This window comes from Gadus macrocephalus, chromosome 13 (assembly GCF_031168955.1).
Source record: "Gadus macrocephalus chromosome 13, ASM3116895v1".
Lineage (NCBI taxonomy): Eukaryota > Metazoa > Chordata > Actinopteri > Gadiformes > Gadidae > Gadus > Gadus macrocephalus.
The window spans coordinates 14,269,132-14,290,982 of NC_082394.1; the positions used below are offsets into that span (position 1 = coordinate 14,269,132).

Here is a 21,851-nt window from a genome sequence, read left to right on the forward strand (position 1 = left end):
TCTCTCTCTCTCTCTCTCTCTCTCTCTCTCTCTCTCTCTCTCTCTCTCTCTCTCTCTCTCTCTCTCTCTCTCTCTCTCTCTATCTCTCTCTATCTACCAAATCCACAGAGGAGCAGGCGAGGAATGCAGGGTAGCTTATAGGAGGAGTCCTCGACACCCATTTCCTCTCCAGTCAACCAACCCTCCCCCTAACTTTGAGGTTCACAACTAACTAAAAACCCCAAAATAGTTCTGCTAGAGTAGACAACTCACTCCGTAAATGTAGTGAAAGAAGAGCACAACACAAAAAACGCCCATTTTTAGATGGCTGTGGTTTGTTTAGACTCTTTGGCGATGGGGCAGTGTATGTTTACAGTTATGATGGAGTGATCGTATTACTGCATCAGCACAGTATGACTGTCTCTGGGAGTGCTGTATAGGTGAGCCGATGTTGTTTGCATTATGATAAACTTGCTATGCGTCTGTTCATCAAAATAAAATCCAACTTGAGGTCATTGAACAATCAATCTATTTTACACTTTCTACACAGCCTCTGTCTTTATTGCCTTTATGTTCCCACCACCACCATTCAACACCCGAAAATCCACTGCAGAACTTAAACTTAAATAAGTGAATAACGGATACCATCTTAAGTGTAATTCTACGGCAACAGTTACTTGAAAATGTGAGCAACTATACTCAATGTCAAAGGAAGCTTGCACAATCAAGCTTGGAAAGATCTTTGCATGTGTGTGTGTGTGTGTGTGTGTGTGTGTGTGTGTGTGTGTGTGTGTGTGTGTGTGTGTGTGTGTGTGTGTGTGTGTGTGTGTGTGTGTGTTTGTGTGTGTGTGCGTTTGCGTGCCTGCTTGCACATGCATGAAGGCACATTGTATGTGTGCATGCGCTTGCACTTGCACATGCGCGTGTGTGTGTGTTGATGTTCAGAAGGTTTGTGTAAATGTCAAGGGGAACTGTTTCCAAGGGGTTGCCTTTTAAGTCGCAAACAGAGAGGCTGGAAGGCTAAGCTAAGCTACAGCTGGCAAAACTTTTTGCCTTCCAGCGTTATGGAAACTTCTGATACTAGGCTACCCCCCTACAGTTTTCCCCAAATGCACAAACAATTTTAAATGAGGAACTGAGGACCATAGAGGAAAAATACCACAACCTCTCCTGCGTTTCCTTGTAAACCACCTGAAGAGGTCTACAAAGAGTCTATTATTTGTAATGTGACACAGGCCTATTTCATGCTTTCACTTGCTTGTCTTGTTTTTAGATTAGTGAATCCCTGATTACAAATGGGTAATTATCCTGATGTAAAACAATTATAATCATAGATGCACATATTGGCACCGGACCAGTTGTTCATCAAAGCCTGTTAGTCATGACGACTGAAATGGACGCTCTCAAGTATTGGAACCTAACGACACCCAAAGCAACCCAAACAAACACAGATCAGATAGGCTCACAACTCACATGTCCATCATCTGAACATCGAAGGGAGTTAACATAAGCTCTTAATAAAATCACACACTTGAAGCTCAGGAAGTGAACAATCCAATGGGTAATCATTTGTATTAATAATTAATAACCGTTTATTTGTCAAAGAAGATGTTACTAGTACTGAGGATTTACTACTGATGAGATTTTTTTGTAATTCTATATTTATTTCTAAATTGTTTTTTAAGGAAACAATACACGCAATGAAACATTAAAATCGGACTAACTTTATTCTCCAGTCTCTCCACATGGGGGCAGCATAGCACCACCACAGCCAATGGAAGAGTCTCTTTGGAATTGGCAAATCCTGCCTGACAAAAAAACAAGTGTATGCATTCCTGTATGTCTTCTTAACTCCAACCCTTCCCCTCATCTGGATCTGAAGAAATACTAACAAACAAAGAAAGAAAATGTTGTTTTAATAATATTAGACAGGATATTGTTTTAGCTTGGTTTGATCCCCATTGTCCACAGTCGTGTATTATATCTTTCAGCATAATGTGTTCGACCTGTATCTGAATCACTTTCACTTTTGACTAAGTCGCTTCAGAGGGGCTTTGGATAAAGCCTGCCAAACGAGAAAAAGGGTAAACCATAGATCTGTGGTAAAGGGGACAGCTGCATGTGGACTAACATGAATTTGTTCAAACCAAGCATTGCTGTGTGTTTATGTGCGTGTTTTTGTGTTTGTGTGCTTGCAGACAGCCCCCTCCACACACACACACGCCCGCCCGCCCGCACACACACACACACACACACACACACACACACACACACACACACACACACACACACACACACACACACACACACACACACACACACACACACACACACACACACACACACACACACACACACACACACACCTAATCTAGCGAAGATCATAAGGTCATATATGATAGATTTATCCAGAAGTCCGTCCATACCGCCCTGCTTATGGATGCTCTTCTAGCTTCCCGCTGGAAGTGGAAGGTCGCTGGCTCGCACGCTTGTTTCTGCATCTTAAGGTGGATGGCCGCTAAGGGGGCAGGAGAAGTGTGCACGCCTGAAATGGGACCTGGATGAGGGGTCTCGCGGGCTGGCCATGGCACTGAGCTCCGGCGGCTGGTGGACGAGACGTGTGCACGCTTGACCCTAGTTGCCTACGTAGAGAGAAAATGTACAAACAGAACCTCTTCCGTATTTGTTCTCAACTTTAACTTATTGTTGTTGGAACACATTTCGACCCAATTATTATTTAAATTTAGAATGTTATCCATAAAAGTACTGATACATAAAAGATCAAAGTGAAAACATCCATCCCCACCACCCTGGTCACAATCACCACCACCACCAAACTCTACCATCCCTGTACAGACACTTTTCTCTTGGCTTGTAAATTATTAGATACATAATTAGTTAGAAAATAGTAAATGTGTACACACACACACACACACACACACACACACACACACACACACACACACACACACACACACACACACACACACACACACACACACACACACACACACACACACACACACACACACACACACATTTCCTCTAAACCCTTTTATTTTGTGTCTTTAGTGGCTGGAGTTCACAGTGACAAATCACTGAGGATTACCATTATAATTTGATAACCTCTCCTAGATCGCATGATCGCTGTCCCCGGTTCATCCATCAACTCTTGTGGAGTGCCTGCATGAGGTACGGACCCCCATATTCCCTTCATCCCTATAGGCACCTGTAGCGATCAGCAGTCTTGTTTGTTGAGTTTTGTTATCATCTGAGTAGCCCTTCTTTCTCGTGAGATAATGAATTTGTTAGCAACCCTGCATGTATCTGTGTCAATTGATAAAGATACGACTATTTTGTTATATTTCTTGCTCTCTTTGGCCACCCTTTCTGCTTGAGTATCTGGGTAAAATTCAAAATCTAAGATTTATCAATTTCAATCCAAATGTTTGAGCCCTGATAAAAGGAATAACCAATTGCTTTAAAGAGGAGTCTTTATGGTCTTGTATGGACATGGAAAAACCCTTAATTCCTGCTATGTTTTAAATGTGATAGGAGGATTCTGTGATGGTCTTTATGTGGCTATTAAAGTTTAGGTTTGCATCTGTAACAACAACACCACAATCTACCTGTGTTGGCTGGAGTTAAAGTTCAACCCAGTTTAAGTTCTAATTTTAGAGTTGAAAGATTTTTATTTTTTTTTAAATAGGTCAAAGTGAGTGCAAGCAATCTAGAGAAGGCTTCAACAAACACATTAGTTTGTGCATCACTTGTAGATAATGATACATGTGCTGGTGCTCCATATTGCCATGCAAGAGAGATCTCTCTTTGAGTGTGTGTGGGGATGGCCGGTTTAACCTTTGCACACTGATTTCTCAATGCATTATTTGCGTGAGATCAAACACGCGAAGAACCAGGGGATTTAGCCCTCTATCGACTGTTCGAAGAAACAGCACCCCGCCATAACATTTTTGCATTTATTTAAAAAAATCTTTAAATGCTTCCCTATGACATCACAACAAATAAAATACTCCCTGTCTCCCATTTAGACATTGGGGCGCAGTTCTTTGTAATTCTTTGGCGCCCAGAGTAGCCTGGCCACACGTATGTCGCTCTTCTGGCCAATGACTGGGTCCCAGCAGTACTCTGGGGAGAGCACCTTGCTGGGTCTGTGCAGCCAAAAGTATTTGTTGAGGTGGCTCTCGTCGTGCCACAGTGCCTCCACGCCGTTCTCCATGTCCCGCAGGATCCCCTGATAGCAGACCTCGGCCAGGGCCTTCACGCTGGCGCAGGAGCCTCCGAACACGGCCGCGTGGTAGTAGAAGTCCCCCGTCACCATAAAGGCGCTGGACTGCGGGTTGCGGTCGTACGTGTACCTCCCCTTGGGGAGGTTGTAGTAGTAGGCGTGGAGCAGGGCCACCAGGTCGCCCAGAGCCTCCGAGCCGAACCTGGCCGTGAACACCTGGTCCACGTCCATGCAGAAGACGTGGGTGCTGCTGTGACGGATGACAGACTCAATGGTGTCCGCGATAGTCTTCATGCGGGCCATGGAGATGTCCTGCCAACGGGAGTGGCCCTCCACTCTGATGATCTCCAGGCTTCGCTGAGGGCCCAGCTGGAGGTCAGGCACCTTCTCGGGCAGGTCTGTGAATATGTAGTACCTCACCGGGAGACCCACCATGAAGTGACGCTCGGAGGAGTTCAGGAAGGCCCCGAGGTAGGCGTCCAGGTACCTTGGAGGGGGATTTGTATATGATTATTATAAACAAACCGTAGTATTTTTGTACAATTATGAATACTAATAGAAAGTCGATAGTCTTTATAAGTATTTGATAGTAATGATAATAATGATAATAACAATAATAATATCATTATTATTGTTATATTATAATGATTTTGGTAATTTTTGGTAGTAGTTATAGTAGTTGTACTAGTTAAAGAAGTTATATTATTATCATTGAATAAGTGTTTCACTAAATGTTATCATTATAATTGCTGTAGCTAAGATTTGAGAGTGAGCAAAAAAAATAGATTTTTAAATTAAACAACCAAATAAACATGTGCTGCCTCTCTGTTCCTTAACGTGCTTCATTTGCACGCCATTGAGAAGAGTAACATTTTACCTGTGATAACAAACAGCGTAGATTCCCCAAACTAATGAAGTCATGCCGGGAGCTGTCTAAAAATAGAAATCGTCTCATACAGAGGCAGGCGCAGTCCATTCTCAGAATGCATGTCCATCAAGAATAAATTATGCTTATTACACTCAAATAATAAAGCTCTAAAATCACCTACAGCACCATGAAATGGACTCGACAGATCATGCGTTCCACCAGGACTCAAAGCTAGTCTCAGAAATCCAACCCACCTGCCCACGGCGAACACAGTGAGCGCCACAGACGATCGATTTGTCCTGTGAGTCTGGTCGTACAGATCAGCCTGGAATATGCCTTCCCACATGATGGGAGCTCCCCAGCTTGTGTGTGTTTGAACATCCGTTCTGTACCTGAAAACACCAGGGGGGCGGGGTGTGAGTGCTGTGACCGAATGACAAAAGCATGCGTGATAATAAGCAGGGGTTATATGATGTGGGGATTTCTATTATCTAACATTCATAACATGGCCTTGATCTGTACTCAAGTGTGAGTGGTCAATCACAGCATTCAGTCTCTTAATTCTAACAGGCAGCTGCTGTGAATAACAGACCACTGCTTAGGATGCTATTTCCAACCGTCTAAAAGATTGAAAAAATATAAAATCTTTTTAAAGGGGACATATGAAAATCACCCTTTTCCTGTGATTTGGGGTGTGGTTTTGGGTCTCTGGTGCTCCCACATGCATTCAAACTCTGAAAAAAGTCTGTACATGTTTTTTTGAATGAGATATGCATTTCTGAAAGTACCCCGCCTACAGTTACCCAACGAGCCAGTCAGTTTCGGCGCCCCCCGCCTGCGTAGAAAGGGGGCACATTTGAAAATGACCTCCCACTTCCCCACCCCCCTCCAATCAGAGCTTAGCTAAGATTTTGTGGACCAGCGGACGAGCGCTGGCTGGAGATGGTCGCGCATTTCAGAAGCAGGGTCAGGGATATTCCAAAATTAGTCAGTTGGCATTTGACTGCCTGGAAGGGAGTCCGGCGGAGCTGTTGGACTGCCGCCGAAGCTCTGGCGGCAGTCCGGCAGCTCCGGCGGGGGGAGCTCGGTGGCAGTCCGGCACCTCAGCTCCGGGAGTAAAATCCCATTCTCCTCCATGTCGCGGTTCAATATGGACTTTAGAGAGCCAAGGCCAAAGTTCCTTTCCCCCAATTCTTCTCCACCATGGCCGAGATAACCCCCACTACGAGTCTTTACCAGAGACGTCAGACGCAGTCTTGATGAGTCATAATGTCATCCGAGGCGCACATAGCTTTTGACCGGGATATTAGATATAATATTATATAAATATATATAACATTATTATTATTATTATTATTATTATTATTATTATTATTATTATTATTATTATTAGTATGTAGATATAGATATTGAGCTCCGGGGCCCTGTACCACGAAGCTCGCTTAGAGGGTTAGCGAGGTATGTTGAGCTCCAAGCCTGGGTTAGTTGTACCACGAAAGTCGATCTCTTTTAGCGTCGCTGTATCACCATGGTGACTAATGCTCGCAACCAAACCTGGTCGGGAGCAGTTTTTCGGCTAGTCTAGCCGGAGATCGGCTACTTAAATCGGCGTGCGCAGCTTCCTAGCCCCTCCTCTGACAATGGCGTCACCATTTGTGGGTGTTCCCGTGGACCCCGGCGCACTTCTCGTACAGGCGTCTCTCCGGAGAAAGAGGGTTTTACGGGACAGAACCGATCCCTTGGCATTGTCTGACGATATTCAGATTTCAGACTTTATTGTCATTGTGCAAACAACGAAATTGGGGTTCTTCATGAGAGATACAGATTCTTATCAGAGGGTGTTCGTTATTTGATCGTCCTTGTGGACCTTATGTAGACAATCCTTACTGTTGCGCATTGTGTCTCCGTGACAGAGTGCTAGAGTGGAGGTAGCGCGTCAGTCTGGAATTTCTGCGTGGTGGGTTCGACTCCCAAGTGACGCGAATTTATGTGAAGCTTAAAAAGTCCTAATTCTCATGCATATGGAATACTTATTCACTAAAGCTATTGGAATTATATTTTTGTGCTTATTTCGAACTTGAGCCCATATTTTCAAGGCCGTGCTGGCACCACATCTATGGGGGTAAAATGCATGATGATAGACCGGCGAATTTGAACCCTTATAGGCCTACTAATCCACTACGCTACAGCCGCTACCTCTCAGCTGTCGAAAACATTTACATTTCTTAAATAGGGTGTATTTAAAGTGAATTCCCTAAATGATAGAATAAGGCAGGATATACGTTGCTTATGCATTTTTAAATCATCATCATTCTATTTGGATTAATGGCGAACAATTCTGCATTTGGCATAGTTATTTTACAGACAATATGCAGAATCTTTTCACTTATACTCATATAGACTGCTTGATCTATCGTAAAGGTGAGAAAAATGACGCAAAAAACGCCCCTTTCACGTGAACGCGCACTGAACCTAAAGCGGAAAACCTGGTTCAACTAATTGAATCTAAAGTGAGCTTCGTGGTACCATTTAACTCTCTCAGGTTTTCCCAAGAAAGCCTGGGTATGTTCAGCGAGCTTCGTGGTATACCCATAGACGGGTATACCCCCCGGGAGTCAGCAAACGGAAACAATCACTTATCCTCCATGCTGTGGTTCACTCTGACTGCTCATTGGTCAATTGGCAGCAGCTCATTTACATTAAAGCTACAGACACCAGAAACAGCGCATTCTGAAGAGATTGAAACAGAGGGGAAGCGGTAGACGAGATTTATTTCCCTAAAAGCTATTTCCAGCAAATAGCTTCAACTCATATAATATGTTTACTTGTTGGGAAAACACCATAATATGTCTCATTTAAATCTATATAATAATTTAGTTGTTATATTTTGTGTCAAATTATTTATTTATTTACAGCTCGCTGGCTTGCTGTACATCATATAAAACAAAGCACTTACCAAAGGTCTAAGGTGATGTCTGTACTGTAATCCAAGAGGTTTCTCCCTCTAGAATGTGCTTTCATAGGGGTCGGCCTTTTCAAAATACTGATCAAACCAACACATGATTATAAAAACAGTGTATTTTTCTCTTATAATCATATCGTACAACTTTCTGGTTGTGTGCAAACTCGAATAGACAAGATGGTGGATTCACCTGACAGTGGAAGGAGTGCAGTAAATAATGAAGAGTAGCATTAGGATACAGAGGACCCATCTCAAAAGATATTGGTTCATGTCAAAGGGTATTCTTGAAGAAAGGTGAAAGGTGAAACAGGAAACAAAAGGGAAACATTATTATTTCATTTAGTTGGACCATTTTAATTTGAAATTGGTAACATTTGGTATCAGCTGATTAAAAAAAATAGTTTAACTCTGTTGTCTACCTATACTAGGGTTATCCTGAAATACAAAATAGTAGTTTTTTGCCATGTTACATTTGTACTTTGATTAAGATAGATTGAACGGATAATTCATTTAGATAATTTCATTGGAACATGACGGGAAGATAATCCCCTCAATAAATGCAAAATTGTTGTTTACACCATCCATTCCAAGATTATACAAGGTTTTGTTTACTGAATGACAGTAACGGTGTAGGTTTAAAGTGCAGCAGAATAAAGAAGGATAGTACCTCATTGTGGCCTCTGAAACCTGTCTCTCTGACCCTTGCAGTGAGAGTAAACGTTATTCCAGTTCACAGGTCAACTGTACCTTCAGAAAGATAATCCCCTCAATAAATGCAAAATTGTTGTTTACACCATCCATTCCAATGATACGGAAAACACAATAGTGTCAGAGGTGGGATTGGGAAGATGGCAGTTACTCTCAGAGAAATTGAAGGATTTCAAATCGCTGAGGGGGCAAACCCGTGAAAACTATGGAAGTAGCAGTCACTCCCTGGCTCTCCACCGAAGTACCGTCAGTGAGAGGTGAAGCCAATGCGTTCCCCACCAGAGGGACGGCTCTGCTGCTGGGGTCCAGGTATGGGTCAGCTCTGGCCTGAGAGGAAGAGGACCTCTTGCCCAAAGTAATAAGTCTGACGTTGTATCCGCGCTGCGGCTTATCTAGGCAAAACCCGTTCTTCAACCGCTGATAATTATTACAATAATTGCAATAATTATTTCCGTGTCTATCTTTAAATTACAATTAATTGTGTATTTCGGTTGTGGAAATGAACAACAAGCAATAAATCAAATGCTGTGATTGTGCTTAAAGCTAGGGTAGGTGATAGCTATCTCATATTCATCAAGAACTGCTCTCCTGCCGACCTTTCTGGACCGTTTCTTAATGCCTGACCACTTCTTTTTTTTACCCCCCACCCCCCTCCCAAACTGCCAAACCTCCCGCATATACTGACATACTTTCCATATCCTTCCTAGCTCCCTCTTTCCTCGCCTCCTCTGTCCTATCAGCTCTTGTCTCACCTGAGTTCGTCTCACTCATGCCTCCCGCCTCTGCCACGGACACTCTTCTCTCTTCTGTGTCCTCTCCTCTGGAGCGTCTCTGTTCTCCCACCTATCAGCAGGCGGGCCCCCCTCCTCCCTACCTATCGGATGATAAGCACCATAAAGTAACCCGTGAGCTTAACAGCCAAGGCAGTAAAACCGCCCCCCAACCCCGCCCACTCTCACCTTTGTCCGTCTAGTGCACCCGAGCTCCTCCCTTTCACGGTTTCCGTTCAGTTTGTATTGTGTGTGATTTATTTTTTTGTTAGTTGTTAGTGTGTGTGTGTTTGTGTGGAGTTTGTTTTGTAAAAAAAAGAAAGTATACTGATGTTTATGTTTTGCTTATCGTGTATTATGTGCGTAGATACAATAAGTTGTAGTGAGTCCTCTCAATCTGTGTCTGTGTGTGTGTGTGTGTGTGTGTGTGTTTGTGTGTGTTTGTGCGTGTGCGTGCGTGCGTGCGTGTGTGTGTGTGTGTGTGTGTGTGGCGTGTGTTATAATCTTTGCAATTTTCGTTAAATTTAGAAATGTTATCCATAAAAGTACTGATAAATGAAAGATTCAAGTGAAAACATCCATCCCCACACCCCCCCCTGGTCACGATCACCACCACCACCAAACTCTACCATCCCTGTACAGACACTTTTCTTTGCCTTGTAAATTATTAGATACATAATTAGTTGAACATCATACTATCACATTTAAAACATAGCAGGAATCAAACGTTTTTTTCATGACCAAACAAGACTATAAAGACTCAACACAATAAACTCCTAGATCGCATGATCGCTGTCCCCGGTTCATCCATCAACTCTTGTGGAGTGCCTGCATGAGGTACGGACCCCCATATTCCCTTCATCCCTATAGGCACCTGTAGCGATCAGCAGTCTTGTTTGTTGAGTTTTGTTATCATCTGAGTAGCCCTTCTTTCTCATGAGATAATGAATGTGTAGGAACCCTGCATGTATCTGTGTCATCTGTGTTGTCAACTGATAAAGATAAAAAAAAAAATGGTAACCTTTTTTGCTCTCTCTTTGGCAAATGTTTGTGGCTGTGTTAAATTCAAAATCTACGATTTTTTTAATTTCAATCCAAATGTTTGAGCCCTGATAAAGGAATAACCAATTGCTTTAAAGAAGTAAAATACTGAAACTTAAACCATAGAAGAGTCTTTATAGTCTTGTTTGGTCATGAAAAAAACGTTTGATTCCTGCTATGTTTTAAATGTGATAGTATGATGTTCTATAAGGGTCTTTATGTGGCTATGAAAGTTTAGGTTTGCATCTGTAACAACAAGAACACGATCTACCTGTGTTGGCTGGAGTGAAGGTCCAAGTTCCACCCAACACAACCTACCTCCGTCCTTCAACGGATCTTATTGACTTTGCATGGGGCGCTCGCGAAATGCATTGTGGGTCCGCCCGTCCATTCAGCTCCGTGGCCTGCGTCAAAAAGTTGAGAAACGTTCAACTTTTCATGCAGCGCCGGATCCGTCGGCCAATCAGATGCGGCTATGCAAACACACACGCGTCTACTGGATCCATTTTGCAATAACAAGCACGAAGAAGCAGGAAATATCTGGCCGTTAAATTTTTTCAAAGAAATGTGGAATGATAGGATTGTTTATAGTCACCTCTTGTTTGTGTCATCTTTTGTATTTATATGCACACATCGGCTTTGTTTTGTTTTTCTTAAACCAGCCATCATCCACATACACTCACACAGCTGTGTTCATAGCAAAAGCAAAGCAACTTTTCTATTTGCATTATTTGCATTTGCAAACACGCCAAGAAAATGGGGCTTTAGCCCTCTATCGACTGTTCGAAGAAACAGCTATACGCCATAACATTTGTCCATTTCTTAAAAAATGAAAAATGAAGCTTAAAATGCTTCCCAATGACATCACAACAAATAAAACACTCCCTGTCTCCCATTTAGACATTGGGGCGCAGTTCTTTGTAATTCTTTGGCGCCCAGAGTAGCCTGGCCACACGTATGTCGCTCTTCTGGCCAATGACTGGGTCCCAGCAGTACTCTGGGGAGAGCACCTTGCTGGGTCTGTGCAGCCAAAAGTATTTGTTGAGGTGGCTCTCGTCGTGCCACAGTGCCTCCACGCCGTTCTCCTTGTCCCGCAGGATCCCCTGATAGCAGACCTCGGCCAGGGCCTTCACGCTGGCGCAGGAGCCTCCGAACACGGCCGCGTGGTAGTAGAAGTCCCCCGTCACCATGAAGGCGCTGGACTGCGGGTTGTGGTCGTACGTGTACAGCACCTTGGGGAGATTGTAGTACCAGGCGTGGAGCAGGGCCACCAGGTCGCCCAGAGCCTCCGAGCCGAACCTGGCCGTGAACACCTGGTCCACGTCCATGCAGAAGACGTGGGTGCTGCTGTGACGGATGACAGACTCAATGGTGTCCGCGATAGTCTTCATGCGGGCCATGGAGATGTCCTGCCAACGGGAGTGGCCCTCCACTCTGATGATCTCCAGGCTTCGCTGAGGGCCCAGCTGGAGGTCAGGCACCTTCTCGGGCAGGTCTGTGAATATGTAGTACCTCACCGGGAGACCCACCATGAAGTGACGCTCGGAGGAGTTCAGGAAGGCCCCGAGGTAGGCGTCCAGGTACCTTGGAGGGGGAAACAAGATTTTTATATGATTATAATAAACAAACCATAGTATTTTTGTACAATTATGAATACTAATAGAAAGTCGATAGTCTTTATAATCATTTGATAGTAATGATAATAATGATAATAACAATAATAATATCATTATTATTGTTATATTATAATTATTTTGGTAATTTTTGGTAGTAGTTATAGTAGTTGTACTAGTTAAAGAAGTTATATTATTATCATTGAATAAGTGTTTCACTAAATGTTATCATTATAATTGCTGTAGTAAGATTTGAGAGTGAGCAAAAAAACTAGATTTTTAAATTAAACAACCAAATAAACATGTGCTGCCTCTCTGTTCCTTAACGTGCTTCATTTACATTTACATTCCCAAGTGGGTGCTACATATTGGTGGTGGTTAGTGAGGTCCCCCCTTCACTTTAGGCGTCTTTGAGTGTTATTAATTATTATTATTCTTCATGTTTAACCTCTGTTTTCCTTTTATTCCTAGTCTGTTTTACATAGTTTTGAATGATGACTATATGCTCTGTAAGGTGACCTTGGGTGTCTTGAAAGGCGCCTCTAAATTAAATGTATTATTATTATTATTATTATTATTTGCACGCCATTGAGAAGAGTAACATTTTACCTGTGATAACAAACAGCGTAGATTCCCCAAACTAATGAAGTCATGCCGGGAGCTGTCTAAAAATAGAAATCGTCTCATACAGAGGCAGGCGCAGTCCATTCTCAGAATGCATGTCCATCAAGAATAAATTATGCTTATTACACTCAAATAATAAAGCTCTAAAATCACCTACAGCACCATGAAATGGACTCGACAGATCATGCGTTCCACCAGGACTCAAAGCTAGTCTCAGGAATCCAACCCACCTGCCCTGGGCGAACACAGTGAGCGCCACAGACGATCGATTTGTCCTGTGAGTCTGGTCGTACAGATCAGCCTGGAATATGCCTTCCCACATGATGGGAGCTCCCCAGCTTGTGTGTGTTTGAACATCCGTTCTGTACCTGAAAACACCAGGGGGGCGGGGTGTGAGTGCTGTGACCTAATGACAAAAGCATGCATGATAATAAGCAGGGGTTATATGATGTGGGGATTTCTATTATCTAACATTCATAACATGGCCTTGATCTGTACTCAAGTGTGAGTGGTCAATCCCAGCATTCAGTCTCTTAATTCTAACAGGCAGCTGCTGTGAATAACAGACCACTGCTTAGGATGCTATTTCCAACCGTCTAAAAGATTGAAAAAATATAAAATCTTTTTAAAGGGGACATATGAAAATCACCCTTTTCCTGTGATTTGGGGTGTGGTTTTGGGTCTCTGGTGCTCCCACACGCATTCAAACTCTGAAAAAAGTCTGTACATGTTTTTTTGAATGAGATATGCATTTCTGAAAGTACCCCGCCTACAGTTACCCAACGAGCCAGTCAGTTTCGGCGCCCCCCGCCTGCGTAGAAAGGGGGCACATTTGAAAATGACCTCCCACTTCCCCACCCCCCTCCAATCAGAGCTTAGCTAAGATTTTGTGGACCAGCGGACGAGCGCTGGCTGGAGATGGTCGCGCATTTCAGAAGCAGGGTCAGGGATATTCCAAAATTAGTCAGTTGGCATTTGACTGCCTGGAAGGGAGTCCGGCGGAGCTGTTGGACTACCGCCGAAGCTCTGGCGGCAGTCCGGCAGCTCCGGCGGGGGGAGCTCGGTGGCAGTCCGGCACCTCAGCTCCGGGAGTAAAATCCCATTCTCCTCCATGTCGCGGTTCAATATGGACTTTAGAGAGCCAAGGCCAAAGTTCCTTTCCCCCAATTCTTCTCCACCATGGCCGAGATAACCCCCACTACGAGTCTTTACCAGAGACGTCAGACGCAGTCTTGATGAGTCATAATGTCATCCGAGGCGCACATAGCTTTTGGCTGTGATATTATCTATAATATTATATATATTTACCCATATATTATTTAATAATAATAATAATAATAATAATATTATTATTATGATTATGATTATTATTATGATTATTATTATTATTATTATTATATTATATAGATTTATTACACGGGTCTTTTCAACGTTCCGTTCACTTGCATGGGCACTTCACAACTTCCGGCCGTCAATTATTTTTTGTTATTCTACTTCATCTAAGCATGCTCGATTCTGATTGGCTGGGAGGGGTGCATTAATCCGGCATATTGCCCGCTGACTTGTCGGTTCTACTTGCTGCTGACTGAGCACAGTAGATCAATACACCGCTTGTATCGTTTTCTATCACATACATTTCCAACATGAGGTCCATAGTAAAAATAAACCAAGGAGTGCATGTTTGATCGATAGTCATTAAAGCTGACTTGATACGGATGTAGTAACTACGTTATTAAACTAGTGATCAGATCCAGCCTTGTGTGGTTGCTATAGAAACGAGTTACCGACAGCTGAGCTAACGTTATTCACCGTAGTTCTAAAGGGAACTACTTTTTGAGGGAGATGAACTTAAACAGAGTAAACATTTAATAAGCATGCAATACGAATAAGAAAAAGGCTAGTAATTGAAGTATTTGAATTGTTTTATTATGTCGGCCGGCGCGAAGTAGAATAAACGGAATAATCACCTCAAGGCAGGGCAATAAACAGTTTGATATGCCCGGCTCGCGGAAGGTTACCCCCCTCGACTTCGTCTCGGGCGGTAAGCCGTCCACGAGCCGGGCATATCAAACTGTTTATTGCCCGGCCTCTCGGTGATTATTCCTTACATAATTCATTGGCAACGGATGAATAATGACCGCTGTCAAGGTAAACAAGTAAGGAATAATCACCGAGAGGCCGGGCAATAAACAGTTTGATATGCCCGGCTCGTGGACGGCTTACCGCCCGAGACGAAGTCGAGGGGGGTAACCTTCCACGAGCCGGGCATATCAAACTGTTTATTGCCCTGCCTTGAGGTGATTATTCCGTTTATTCTACTTCGCGCCGGCCGACATAATAAAACAATTCAAATACTTCAATTACTAGCCTTTTTCTTATTCGTATTGCATGCTTATTAAATGTTTACTCTGTTTAAGTTCATCTCCCTCAAAAAGTAGTTCCCTTTAGAACTACGGTGAATAACGTTAGCTCAGCTGTCGGTAACTCGTTTCTATAGCAACCACACAAGGCTGGATCTGATCACTAGTTTAATAACGTAGTTACTACATCCGTATCAAGTCAGCTTTAATGACTATCGATCAAACATGCACTCCTTGGTTTATTTTTACTATGGACCTCATGTTGGAAATGTATGTGATAGAAAACGATTCAAGCGGTGTATTGATCTACTGTGCTCAGTCAGCAGCAAGTAGAACCGACAAATCAGCGGGCAATATGCCGGATTAATGCACCCCTCCCAGCCAATCAGAATCGAGCATTCTTAGATGAAGTAGAATAAAATGACTTTTTGCCTTGGTATCACTCGGGATATGTATCAACCCAAGCGCTGTCGGTTGCTAAGCGACGACGTCAACGTCTTGGGCGGACTATTTCTCTGCTGATCAACACTATGAATACTGGTAACAAATACATTGTAAATAAATTGTTTTGTTTTGGGAAGTAGCCGTGTAATAAGCGGGATAATGTATAGAACTTCGCCGGTCTTTATCGAAAAATAAGCCCCTTCATGGCGAAGCAAGACACCTCCGCTGCGCGTCGGTGTCCTGTTCGCCCTGTCGGGGCTTATTTTCTCGATAATGACCGGCGTTCTATACATTATCCCTTACATAGAGCTCCGGGAGTCCACAAACAGTAACAATCACTTCTCCTCCATGCTGTGGTTCACTCTGACTGCTCATTGGTCAATTGGCAGCAGCTCATTTGCATTAAAGCTACAGACACCAGAAACAGCGCATTCTGAAGGGATTGAAACAGAGGGGAATAGTGGTAGGCAAGTTTTTTTTTTCCAAAAACATGTTTTCTGGTACTATGTTCAGCTGTTGGGAAAAGACCCAAGTATGTCTCCTTTGAATCAATACAATAATTTAGTTTGTTATATTTTGTGTCAAATTATTGATTTATTTACAGTTCGCTGGCTTGCTGTACACTATCCCATACATCATGTAACACAAAGCACTTACCAAAGGTCTAAGGTGATGCCTGTACTGCAATCCAAGAGGTTTCTCCTTCTAAAATATGTATTAATAGGGATTTGCCTTTTCAAAAAACGGATCAAACCAACACATGATTATAAAAACAGTGTATTTTGCTTGTGCTTCTCTTATGCTCATATTGTACAAATTTCTGGTTGTGTGCGATCTAGAACAGACAAGATGGTGGATTCACCTGACAGTGGAAGGAGTGCAGTAAATAATGAAGAGTAGCATTAGGATACAGAGGACCCATCTCATAAGATATTTCTTCCTGTCAAAGGGTATACTTGAAGAAAGGTGAAAGGTGAAACAGGAAACAAAAGGGAAACATTATTATTTCATTTAGTTGGACCATTTTAATTTGAAATTTGTAACATTTGGTATCAGCTGATTAAAGAAAATAGTTTAACTCTGCAGTCTACCTATACTAGGGTTATCCTGAAACACAAAAGTAGTAGTAGTTTTTTGCCATGTTACATTTGTACTTTGATTAAGATAGATTGAACGGATAATTCATTTAGATAATTTCATTGGAACATGACGGGAAGATAATCCCCTCAATAAATGCTAAATAGTTGTTTACACCATCTATTCCAAGACTATACAAGGTTTTGTTTACTGAATGACAGTAACGGTGTAGGTTTTAAGTGCAGCAGAATAAAGAAGGATAGTACCTCATTGTGGCCTCTGAAACCTGTCTCTCTGACCCTTGCAGTGAGAGTAAACGTTATTCCAGTTCACAGGTCAACTGTACCTACAGATGGAGAGAATGATACACATTGGTGTCAGAGGTGGGATTGGGAAGATGGCAGTTAACCTCAGAGAAATTTAAGGATTTCAAATCGCTGAGGGGGCACAACCAGAAAAACTATGCCCAGGAAGGAGCATTCACTCCCTGGCTCTCCACCGAAGTACCGCCAGTGAGGGGTGAAGCCAATGCGTTCAATGCAGTCTTCATTAAGACTGCATTGACTCAACCTCAAAAATCAGCAGTTGTGCAAGTAGATCATCAAACGTAATCATATCGTTGAGTGATGAATGTTTTTTTATTATTTCCCACATGATGTTCGATGAATGTTTAGAAATCACCGATCATGTTTAGAATCAAAACATAACTTCTCAAAATCTACAAAAATGACAAGAGATGTTGAGGAAAGTACTTTCAAGTCAACTATGTCCGGTCTCAGGCAAATCTCAGGTCATGAACACAAAGCCAAGTCGAGTCTTTTATCAATGTAGGTCAAGCACCTGTTGCACTGGCTACCAATAACTTTCAGATCAGACTTTAAGGTGCTGCTGCTAACCTATAAAGCCTTGCATGAATTATCTCCATCCTACCTGAAGGACCTGATCATTCCTTATACTCCTTCTCGGTCCCTCCGGTCTTCGGGAGCCGGCCTTCTTTCACTGCCGAAGGTTAAAAAGAAAAAGGCTGGCCAGAGAGCGTTTGCCTATCGAGCCCCCTTCCTATGGAATAGGCTGCCATCAGCGATCAGGGAAGCTGACTCTCTGGAGCTATTCAAAGGAAAGCTCAAAACGCACCTCTACAATCTCGCATTTGGAACATAGGAGTGTGAAAACGACAGATGCGAAGTGAAGACCACTCTGTGTTTGATTGTGCTTTTGTTAATACAGTATACATTCCCACTATGTACTTTTCCGTTCTAATTCACTATTCTGTCTGCTCTAGCGTGTTGCGATGACTGGACTGGATGCCTGGACTCTCCTCATGGTTAACCGGCCAGCACCACATCACCATTTTAATATGATGTGCATGTATTTACCTGTGTGTCAATTATGGCACCCACTGCACTCCTGACCATCCCTGGAAGAAGGGATCCCCTACTATGCGTTTCTTCTCAAGATTTCTTCCTTGCTAATTTTTTCTTTTTTTCTTGCCCTTGTGGGGGCTTAGGTAAAGGGGGCTGTCATAAATATTTGGCCTGTTAAGCCCTTTGAGACTGTAATGGTGATTAAGGGCTATACAATTAAAATTGAATTGAAGTGAATTGAAGCAAGTCTCAAGTCCACAAATTTGCCACTCGAGTCCCACACAACTCAAGTCATGTGACTCGAGTCCCTCACCTCTGTTATTTACTCCCCCTCAGAGATAGGCTGCAGAAGCACAAGCCCACCTGACAGGCTCTGACGGACGATTGGGCCTTGCAGAAGCATGGCTATGACTCCCACCACCAGAGGGCCGGCTCTGCCTCCTGGGCCCAGGTATGAGACCGCTCTGTCCTGAGAGGAAGACGACCTCTTGCCCGGTGTTGCTGATCTAGGCAAAACCTGTTCTTCAACCGCTGATAATTATGACAAAAATTCCAATAATTATTTCCGCGTACATGTTACTCTCTTTCAATTACAATTAATGGTGTATTTGGGTTGTAGAAATGAACAACAAGCAATAAATCAAATGCTGTGTTTGTGGTTAAAGCTATGGTAGGTGATAGCTATCTCATATTCATCAAGAACTGCTCTCCATGCCGACCTTTCTGGATCATTTAATGCCTGACCACTTCTTATCCCCCCCCCCCTCTCAAACTGCCAAACATTTACATTTTACATTTACATTTAGGGCATTTAGCAGACGCTTTTATCCAAAGCGACTTACAATAAGTACATTTGTCATAAGAAGTGAAACAATATATCGCTGTCAGTACAGTAAAGATGGTCCTAGAGCCAAGTGCAAGTACTAACAATCACTAGGCTAACCCATTCCCCGTGTACAGCAAGATGTTACACAATTAAGTACTATGAATATTTGCAATGTAGATTAAGTGCGTACAATAAGTGCGTACATTAAGTGCCAGGACATACAACATACAATGGTGGCCGGAAGGGGCTGGGTAGCTATGCAGAGTCGAGGTGAACTCTGAACAGGTGAGTTTTGAGACTTTTGCGGAAGCTGGTGAGCGACTCTGCGACCCTGACATCGGCGGGGAGCTCGTTCCACCACTGAGGTCTCAAAACAGGTTGTGACTTTGTGGATCGACCTTTGCTTGCTCTCAGCGATGGCGGCACCAGATGTCCAGCTGAGGTAGTTGAGCGGAGGGATCGAGCAGGGGTGTGTGGCTTAACCAATGCGAACCTCCCTCATATACTCACATACTTTCCATATCCTTCCTAGCTCCCTCTTCCCTCGCCTCCTCTGTCCTATCAGCTCTTGTCTCACCTGAGTTCGTCTCACTCATGCCTCCCGCCTCTGCCAGGGACACTCTTCTCTCTTCTGTGTCCTCTCCTCTGGAGCGTCTCTGTTCTCCCACCTATCAGCAGGCGGGCCCCACTCCTCGCTATCTATCGGATGATAAGCCCCTACATAAAGTGCCATACATAAACCCATGCCATGGCAATAAAATTGCCTCTCGACCCCACCCCCTCTCACCTTTGTCAGTCTAGTGCACCGAGCTCCTTCCTTTCACAAACATCATACATAACATGCATGATGGCCCACAGCCGTACAATTTCGAACCTGTCAGACGTGAGTGGGCGAATGAGGAATTGCAGAGAACTGATGGCGGTCAAGGCCAATAAAATGCATCGTCAGAGGAGAATGAGTGGAGAGTTGCTATCATTTAGTAACGCAGCAACGAGCGCTGGAGCTAGTCAATGAACAGCAGTGCACACAATAACAACACTTTTATTTATTTTTACTGTCAGTGAATAGCACAGAGTGAGAGTCAACGTTTCTTTATATCTAGTGACAGCGATCATGTCGTTCAGATAAGCACCGGTAAACTAAGTCAGAAGATCTACAAATAGAAGGCATAATGCTTGCTGTGTGTGTGTGTGTGTGTGTGTGTGTGTGTGTGTGTGTGTGTGTGTGTGTGTGTGTGTGTGTGTGTGTGTGTGTGTGTGTGTGTGTGCGTTTTAGTAATTTTTGTTATGCGCTTTATTATGTGGATGTGTGTGTTCATAGGCTTCAGGTGATTGGTATCCTTTTTGGGTGTGATAGAGGCACGCACATTTTCCACGTTCTCTGCACAAACACACACACACACACACACACACACACACACACACACACACATATAAAACATATACACAAACACACACACACACACACACACAGTTCTCATGCGCAACGTAGGCAGCAAATTCATATTTTTGCATATTTTTCCACATATTCTATATCCCATATTTTTATTTACAAAGCTTTCCCTTACACACAAACTTATTTCACACATGCGCTACATACAAACTCTCTCTCACACACGCACGCACGCAGGCAGGCAGGCAGGCGCACACACACACACACACACACACACACACACACACACACACACACTTTGTAGGCCTACCCCCTAACAGTACAGTGGCCAGGCGCGTGCGAAATATTCGGTGACGCCTGTTCAGAGCGTGAAGTTGTCTCTAAAATGTTAGTAGAATAAAGACTTACAAACGGTATGTTATTGGGAATGAGACGCTCGTTAAATTGACTGAAGTTCAATGTCCCTCTCCTTTACACGGCCTGCGATCAACCGCCAGCAGGGCAAGGGATTCTGCTGCACGTAGCCTACACGATAGTAGCCTACGTGCTTCAATTCACTTCTTGCAAATGACCGCGTCTTGCAGTGCGGTGGGGATTACACGATCGAGGCCACGCGTTTGGAGGGGCCAAGCCGTGAGCAGTACCAGTCTAGTAGGCCTTGGGTGGAAAAACGCCTCTAGTTTACTCTAAAACAAGTTCAGAACACTTCACGGCTGTTCAGCTGCCAGCAGGTAACACCCTCATGGCAAAAAGTGAGAAGGTATTTGGCTAAAAGCTGTCTTCAATTATTTATCTTTAATTTAGTAAATTACTGAAGTGATTAAACTTCATCTGGGTTTGTGTAAATGACACATGAATGTCACATAAAATTAAACAGTGGCAATAGAACAAGCACATATGCAATAGCTCATTGGTCTGGTGTGTAACACAATATTATACATTTGTATACTGAACGTTCCATGGTTTCAAATGAGCAATTGGTGTTCATTTCAATAACCAACTGGTTTTTCATTGCATAAAACCTGCTTGACTGAATCCAACATTTGGTAATCCGGTAGAGTTTGGTAATCTGTGGCTACGGTAGGCTATATGAACAGTGCACCTGGTTTTTAAAAAGAGATTCCAGATTAACACACATTTCCTTTACCACCATTTCACCACAGGAGGGCTCTGCAGGAATCAGCCTACAGTATGTAGGCTACTGATTAAACAATCTGAAGGAAGAATCTCCACCTGGAAGAGGAGTGTGGAGATCAACCACCTCCATCTCTATTAACTCATTATAGACCTATATTTTGTATTGATAATTGAATTTTCATATTACATTTTATTTATCAAGATTTTAAGATTAAGATTTCAAGATTTTTTTTGTATTATGAAAAAGTAATACGCTCGCATATTCTAATTTCTTAAATGGGACTCGAGTTATAGCCTAATAGTATAATAAATGAATGCTTTAAAAAAACGATAACATGTGAAAGCATTCATTGTTGCTAACCTGCATTAAAAAAAAGTTTTATGTAGCCTAGTAGTCGATGTTACACCTTTTGTTGCTACTCCTCGTTTTATGGGTCAT

At 43.1% G+C, this 21,851-nt stretch overlaps 2 protein-coding genes across 3 annotated transcripts; both read right to left on the reverse strand.

The window, feature by feature from the left end:
* Positions 1–2,896: 2,896 nt before the first annotated feature.
* Positions 2,897–9,666, reverse strand: LOC132471042 (alpha-1,3-galactosyltransferase 2-like). 2 transcript variants are annotated; one of them, XM_060070023.1, is made up of 6 exons: positions 9,516–9,666; positions 8,723–8,796; positions 8,246–8,338; positions 8,050–8,136; positions 5,348–5,485; positions 2,901–4,712 (listed from the first exon to the last, which is right to left on the reverse strand). In XM_060070023.1, the coding sequence occupies exons 2-6, from the start codon at positions 8,725–8,727 to the stop codon at positions 4,025–4,027; spliced, it is 1,011 nt and encodes a 336-aa protein (XP_059926006.1). In that variant the 5' UTR covers positions 8,728–8,796; positions 9,516–9,666; the 3' UTR covers positions 2,901–4,024. The 2 variants fall into 2 exon arrangements, with proteins under 2 accessions (XP_059926007.1, XP_059926006.1); XM_060070024.1 differs by lacking the exons at positions 8,050–8,136; positions 8,246–8,338; positions 8,723–8,796 and having other exon boundaries at positions 2,897–4,712; positions 9,516–9,661.
* A 1,426-nt stretch (positions 9,667–11,092) lies between these two features.
* On the reverse strand, positions 11,093–16,381 carry LOC132471071 (alpha-1,3-galactosyltransferase 2-like). The gene is made up of 3 exons (XM_060070074.1): positions 16,273–16,381; positions 13,042–13,179; positions 11,093–12,158 (listed from the first exon to the last, which is right to left on the reverse strand). The coding sequence occupies exons 2-3, from the start codon at positions 13,131–13,133 to the stop codon at positions 11,471–11,473; spliced, it is 780 nt and encodes a 259-aa protein (XP_059926057.1). The 5' UTR covers positions 13,134–13,179; positions 16,273–16,381; the 3' UTR covers positions 11,093–11,470.
* Between the last annotated feature and the right edge of the window lie 5,470 nt (positions 16,382–21,851).